General features: G+C 40.6%; 1 protein-coding gene across 4 annotated transcripts in view; it reads left to right on the plus strand.

Moving 5' to 3' along the window:
• Positions 1 to 7,517, plus strand: part of DNAJC5B (DnaJ heat shock protein family (Hsp40) member C5 beta) — a 72,076-nt gene extending 64,559 nt beyond the window's left edge. For all 4 annotated transcript variants that reach the window (XM_061600266.1, XM_061600276.1, XM_061600285.1 and 1 more), the window contains 2 exons: positions 1,142 to 1,313; positions 5,355 to 7,517. In XM_061600266.1, the coding sequence (XP_061456250.1) occupies positions 1,142 to 1,313; positions 5,355 to 5,449 (267 nt within the window). In that variant the 3' untranslated portion in view covers positions 5,450 to 7,517. The remainder of the gene's footprint in view (positions 1 to 1,141; positions 1,314 to 5,354) is intronic.
• Positions 7,518 to 7,859: the final 342 nt, after the last annotated feature.

The raw sequence follows: 7,859 nt of genomic DNA on the forward strand, positions 1-7,859 counted from the left end.
CAACCAAAATGTCACAAGCGTAGCAAGTTTTCAAGTTCTCCAGAACTCTTTGTCAGGCAAGATGTTGCACAAAACAGAATGAAAAATACAAATACAAAAGAGGCTGATACAATAGCCATGACATCAGCATGTAGACTCAGTTCCAAGATGCAGATGCAAGCTAGGTAAATCCCTCGCAAGTGCTACAGATAATAGATCACACATCAACTCCACAGAAGGTTCTAGTAACCAGCCCTTGGACCATACCCTCCACCCATATTTATGTAAGTAATTTGAGACACATTTGAATCATAGAGTTGGAAGGTCATTTATAGTCTATTCCCACTGTTACAGCCACCTTCACAGGTGGCCATGCAGCAGCCTCTGATTTAAAACCTCTAACAAAGGGGAATCCACCTTCTGAAGCTACTGACTGCTTAAAAGAAAAAATAACTACATCTCTTCATTTGCAAATGTTTCTCTTTGAGGTCACCTGGAATCAATTCTTAATTGCCATAAGCAACTGTTGGCCTACTCAGTAGGATCAGATGTTTGTTGTGGCCCCTAAGCCTTGGAATTACCCCTCTTTGACAAACAGTGAAGATGATCCTTTATTGCCAAGTCTTTTATATCTGAGCCAGTTATTTCTAGCACAATACTGTGATTTTTTTTCCTTTTTGGATGTTATCAATTGTATCTCATATTTTTTTAAAAATTGTTTGCAATTTGTATCTTACCATTTTATTTGTTATGTTTTTATTGTGTAATGTTATATTTTATTGTGGATATTCCATTGGGAGACTTTTCAGCCAAAAAATATCATAGAAATAAATTGTAAGATAACATAGTAAGTAGTCTTGTTCCGGAAGTATGCACTAGTCTAAGTTGGGGCCCATCTATTCAATGGGCCAATATCATTTTTTAAAAATGGAATGGAATAAGACCTACTAACTCCATTATTCAAATGTGTCACAACTGAGTTACATATTAAGGACACTGCCCAAGATATAGTTATTAGTACCTTTTGTGGACTTATTTGCAAGACGGTTCTAGACAAAATATTGGGCATTTGCACAAAAGAGTATGAACAACATTATGAACACTAGTTGTGGTGGGTCTACATCTGAATACATTTCCCTTCCTGTCTTCTGCTTCCTCTAAGGGCCTGTTTGCAATCTGTGGCCTTCTGACTGGCTGTTACTTTTGCTGCTGCCTGTGCTGCTGTTTCAACTGCTGTTGTGGAAAGTGTAAGCCTAAACCACCAGAAGAAGAGCAAGAGTTCTGCATGTCTCCAGAGGATCTAGAAGAGCAAATTAAGACAGACATGGAAAAAGGTGCTTATTATTGTGGAGATGTAAATGTACTATTTGACCAAAAAATCACCACTGTTATTTTCTCGAATACATACCCTGGAGTTTCACTCCAGCTGTTTAGCTTTGGTAGTGTTAATTTGAAAAAGGATACTAACTTGAAAGAAGTGTTAATTGAATTCCTCTCAACCTGCTGTACAGGTTACTTTAGATTCTCAGCAGGTGGCTGCTTGTTAATGTTGCTGTTAATCTGGGATTTTTTAATCTTTTCAAACTAAATGTTAATTTCTACAGGCATAGGTTGCAACACTGTCAGGCTTTGTGACTCTTGATTTCATTGCAGTCTAGTATGCCCCCCCCTTTTCTTCCTTAACAGAGTCACTGTGCCTTTAACGGTAAGAAGCACAAGTTCAACAGGTGTAGCTCCCCTATTATTACTACTACTATGCCAGTCTTGAAAAGCTGTACCTGTTGAATTTATTCTTATGTGCTTACAAAAAGACATAACACTTCTGCCAGGGAGAAAGCAGACTGATTTTCTCAGTGTTTGCAATCAAACAGCTTTGGTGGATCAGAGCTGCCAAAAATGCACATTAAGGAAAATGTATTGGTAGGGGGAGGCTACTGAATTAGACAATTTGAATGTAACCATTGAGGTCCGGCAGTACATGGGGTGAGTTGCTTGGCTGGTGGGATACCTCCCCCCCTTTCCCTCTGGCACCACCTGTGCCACTATAGTTGTTCTTTATACAATGTACTATGAGTCATGTAGTGCTCTTCATCTGGACAATTGCTGTAATCGAGTACTCGCTTCGCCCCGTTTGACATACTGTTTAACACTGTGCTCATTTCACTGCCTTTGTCTTCCCAAAAAGAGTGTTATACAATTAAAGCCTAGGGCCTGTGAGTTTCTAAAGTGCATGGAATAATTTTTGTAACAATTCCTTTTGCTAGTCAAAGGGTAAATTAGACATTAGAAGGTAAACATGGGGAGGGGATTCTCAAACCCAATGTTTCCCTCGTAATACTGAAGCAGGTGCTTGGGGAAAGGGGATTGGAGGAGACACTTGACAGGTAGGCCATATAGGGTTGTATTGAATACTCCACATGCATAGTTTGACTGGTGCAACAGATCTTCTATTTCCTCTCCTCCCCCTGCGCTCCACCCCCTCTGCTCTGGAGAGTTCCTCCAGAGCAGAGCTGAGGGTGCGGGGGGGGGGCAGTTGGAAGAGACAGGAGAGAAAGAAGCTCTGTTGGGAGGATAGAAGTCCATTGTGCTAGTGGAGCTGCAGGGATGGATCTGGTCCATATACTTAACCCTTTCACTGCAGTTGTCTCCTGTGCAGTTTTAAAACATCTTTTCTTCCCAGGCAGACATGAACCTGGCTAGGACAGAGAAGGCTATTTGCCAAGGGGTTGGCAGGAAAGGTTAGACAACCCTGCTGCCTGTTCTCTGCCATATAATGCCTCCTGGCATTGCCCATTATTTTAACAATCATGTTGGGACTGTGCTTTTACTAAGACTACATGATCAAGTTTGGTTCTCGTCATTATTTCATTGTGGCTTGACTGCCGACACTTGCAAAGGAGAGTGAGAGCTCTTCTGGATGACTATCCTACAACCGTCTCTTCTGAAATGAAGATGTGCAAAACAACTTAAAATCTAGCACCTGCCTGGGATATTATATCATTACAGGAATGAAATACTTCTCTCAAAAGAAAAGACTGAAATAACTTGGTGTAGTAAAAAAGGCTAGGGCAATTATTCCCAAGAAGCCTCTGTGCCTTTAATAAGTTACAATAATATAGAAATGTATTTGGTGCAGCTTTACAACCAATGCATCATTATACCGGGGAAGCTGTACCAGTTGAATTTTGGCATTTCAAGTAGCAGTAGAAAGCACAGATACTTTTTCAGGAAAAGAATAGTAGAAACATTAACAGAAGGCTGAACTAAGTGGCCATCAGAACTTTTACAGCATTGATGCTGAGATAATAAATTTGGAGGGGAGGGGGAACACCCCAATGCAAATTTATTCAGATCTCAGGCTATTTACATAAACATGATGGAAATTATAGCATTTCTTATTCCAGGAAGTCAGATCTGTCAACTCTCGTCTATGTCTGAACATGTAATAGCAAATGACTCTGCTCTAAGGAGGGAGGTGTCATTTCAACTGAAACGGCAGTTGAAAGAAAATGAATTTTAACCAATACAAGCTGATGATGGCAGAAACAATGTACTTGATTGAAAATGGTGAACCCTTTGCAGGGTGGTAGGAGATCAGTCTTTACCATTGGATTGTTTCATGGGTGTGAGGACTGGTCATTGCCAATTTGCATCTATGTTTTATGCATTTATGCAGAATTTAAATTGCCTAACGCTGAAGCGGAGATAAAACAAATGCAACCCAGGTGGTAATTTTAATTTATGAGAAAATCAAGTGTGAATGTCCTTAAAATTCAAGTTCAATTCTTGTTGAAATCTCAGGGTTGGCCTTCTTTAGTATAGGTATGTTATCTCTCATGAGTTCAGAAGACAGCTGTAATATCTTTATATCTCTGGTAATCTATGCAGTCCAAGCTTGCCCATCCTGATTAGTTAAGATAGCCAGAGGGGGACTGGTCAAGTGCAGAGAGGATGACTAATGCTCTATACACTCTAGTTTGAAAATCACAGTAGTTCAACTTCTGCTAAAGAAGCTCTCTAGACCCTACAGTATTGCACAATTATCAGCTAGTGGCTAATTTTCCAGTTTGGAGAAAAGGTGCTTGAATCACCCAAGATTTCCTGGGTGAAATTAATTGTCTTGAACCATATTAGTCTGGCTTCTGTCCTGGCTTTGGCAATGAAATGGCCTTGATCTCCCTGGTGGAGGTTCAGTCTATGCTAAGAACTGGAGAAGAGGAATGCATCCCTCTTCATTCTTATGGAGCTCTCAGTGACTTTCAGTCTACCGTGGTATCCTTCTGACTCATCTTCCTGGGATGGGGCTTTGAGACATCATTTTATAATGATGCTGGTCCTTCATGGAGAGTCCAGACAATAGTGCTGATGGACACCTGCTTGGCCTTTGACTGATGGTGTCACTAGGGGTTTCATCTTGTCCTCTGTACTAATTATCATCTACATAAAAATTATGGGACAGACCATCCGGCGGTTTAAAATTGCCTGTCACCAATATGCAGATGAAGTATAACTGTATATCTCCTTACCACCTTGTTTTGGAGAAACTGTGGAGGTTCTGCATTGTTGCTTGAAGTCAATGATGCAGGTTGTCTGTGAGTGAATAAGCTGAAACTCAATCTGGGCAACACAGAAGTGCTCTTGGAGTGCTTCCAGACAGAGAGCTTCTGGTGCTGCCAAATAATTGCTCTTCCACTGTAAGTTACAAGCAGAATTGTCATTCACTATCTAAACTTATGAGTTATAGCATTTTCTGGGCATGTGCATCTTGCTATGTTCTGGCCAAACAGTGGGCAAGACATAGCCTGGTAGGCAGTTGTCAGGGTTCAGCCCTACCTTGAACGTCAGATGAAGAGTAGGGGGACTAGTACCCTCCAGTTGAACACGATGTTCCCAGTGATAATAAGGAGGCCAATGGACCTGGACATCCCTGCCCCAGAACTGGAGGCCTCTACATTAGCTGCCTGGGTCTCTGGCCAGCTCTCAGACTCTCCTTATCTCTCCCAAGGCCGCAGGAGAAGAGGAGATAGTGAGCCAGACAGGAAGTGCCTGGCTAGCTACCCGTGAAGCTACTTAGGAGGGGAAACCTGCATGGATTAGGGCCTGAATGAGAGTCAGAAAAGGATGGAGCCTCCAGTTCCTGTACAAGTTGTGTCATCGGTGAAGCAACAGCTCTCATACAAACCCTAGACTTCCTGACCAGAGGAAACAGGAAGTGGTGTTGTCTCCTCTCTTAATGCAACAATTTAAGGATTTGCTTATCCCTCTTCCAACGGGACTTAAAAATCATTAATCTTGACTGAAGGCCAATTTTGCCCACGTTGAATTGGATAACAGATCAGAGAGATGCCTAATGCTTGTTTTCTCCTTTGTTTTAGATGGGGAAACTCCGATTCTGCTTCAGCCGACAAATGCAACTGAGAAAACCCAGCTTATCGGAGACAGTCGTCACAGCTACCACACAGATTCATAAACCAGCAGCCACTGGAGTCTGACTGAATGTCACTGAAGAAGTTCTGGATTGTAAAGCAGTTAGAACATTTTCACACATTACACTAGGACTGCTGCCCTCCTATGCACACTTACATGGGAATGAGTCCCACTGAACTCTGTTGAGCCCTACTTCTGAGAGAATATGCACAGGATAATGCGATAAGAGCATCTTTGAGCTCCTCCAGCATTGTTTCCTTCCATATATGCAAGGAATATGAAGTGGGAAAGAACCATTTTAAAAAATGAATGTGCATCAGACATGCAAAAAGCTGTTTTAGTGTTATGTGTGAAAATGCCCCTAGTGTTTTGCATAATTGCACTTGATTTGTACTTTAGACGAAGGTGAATTGGACATTTTTTTCTTTAATCCTAGGATCATTAGAGCTCAGTAGTAGACCTAGTCGTTAGTAGACCTGTTGGCTTTGTTTTGTAGCACAGTGTTGCAACCATATGAACCTTAGGGTGCTTACCCACCCACCGACCTGCAATCCTTTCAGAGCCATGGTATTTTTCTTGCCATTCCTGTAGTCCCTGGGATGATGGACTATTATTGTTCCCTTTGTTGACTATATGTTAAGTATGGGTAAAAAGATCTTTTTGCCCATGGAGGACTGTTGTATGATTCTATCAGCTTCTTGGAAGAAAGACCAGTCATTATTTCAAATAATAAATTTGCTTTCAGGTTTGCTGGGGCTCAGTTCTATGCAGCAATTTATTTATTTACTTATTTACATTTTATTTCCTTGATCAGATACTTCCAGTAGACATAGCGAATGGTAAATAGCTGGAAGATGACTGGATCTCTCTTCAGCAGTTGAAATGCCTCTGGACACTTGTTCTGGGCGTGCATGGTCCACTAATAGATCAGCAAACTACCTTTGAAGTACCCAAGACATCTTTACTGCAAAATAAATTGCAACTAACAATCCACAGAAATAGTTTTAAGCCTGTTTTCAAACTTGATGCATGCATGGCAGATGGAAAGTAACAGGATTTACACACACTCAGCTGTGGCCACAATAACAGCCATGCAGTCTGATCCTATGTATGTTTACTTAGAGGTTGAATGGTATTTACTCCCAGATAAGGGTGCATAGGACTGCTGCCTAAGACTATGGTTATGCACAGTCTATCCATTTCCATTTATCTTATACATGTGAATAGTCCCTATCAGTATTTCAGTTTCAGGTTTTGCTTAACCTGGGCCCTAATGGGTGATTAAGGGTTTAATGTTCTTTAATGGCTGAGAATCACTTTCCAGCTACTAGAATGTTATAACCTGCAACTAATAAGAAGGGCAGAAAAACAAGTTGTTGCACTTTGAATTTGCACAGAAATGGTAAGAGATCTGATAAAGGAGCAATTCATGGAACATCCTAGTGCTCAGAGAAGTGGGTTGAGGTGAGCCTCCTTTTAATAATACACGTGCTAAGTATTCAAACAAACACTGCTTAATTGTGGACAGCTAGCAGATTTATTTTGCAGTAAAATATTATGTACATCAAAGGGTAGTCGGCTGATACGTCACTGGAGCAGGACTGGATGTACAGAACAAAATAAGAGAAAATGGCTCAGTTAATTATGCACAGAATTAGGCTGGAAACTTCTTATTCATTTGAAGAAATGACAGGAAGATAGAGCAGGGGGGAAATCCAAAATGCTACCTTTAGAACAAATCTAGTTGTAAGTGTGGAACCAATCAGTTGTTATAGAAGTAAGTTCATTGTCCATAAGAAGTCAAGAACAGGATGTATTTTAGATACCTTGAACTCAGTATTTGATTTGTTAGTTATTTGGCAACATAGCATTTATCATTTGTCACATGGCTTGGTTGGTTGGTTGGTTGGTTGGTTCATCATTTATGTTGACGTGTTCAGTTTCAGTCAAATGTCTATGAACCCTACATAATTGGAAATGTAAAATGAGTTGTCTCTATTACATTTGCAGGTACTTAGCTCTATACTTCTGAATTTGTTGCTGTACTCATTTCAGAATGTACAATGAATTTGACTTTTGCTATCAGTATATTATATGAAAAATAAAGATTGTAAGAGCTACACATGCACCAACTGTTTTTCCCCACTAGGAAATATGTTAGATACACTAATATTTATTCTCTTCCTCTTCCTATTTCAGATCATTATCTTGTTCTCCTCCTTGAGTTTCCAAGCATTTTTTAGATCTTCATGCTTTAGACTTTGATCAGTTCTTTGCTTCCTTACTCTTTTTTATCCCTTCTCTCACAATCTCTGGTGTCTGCTGCTGCCTCTTGTTTTGCACTTTTTCATACTTTAGACTCCTTTGCCCTCAATTTCATTTTCTCTGTCTCACTGCTCATCAGCCTTGGTTGTCTCCAGTGGAAACTAGTAGCTCCGATGTTAGTGGAACAA

Source organism: Rhineura floridana, chromosome 1, assembly GCF_030035675.1.
Source record: "Rhineura floridana isolate rRhiFlo1 chromosome 1, rRhiFlo1.hap2, whole genome shotgun sequence".
NCBI classification, from domain to species: Eukaryota; Metazoa; Chordata; class Lepidosauria; order Squamata; family Rhineuridae; genus Rhineura; species Rhineura floridana.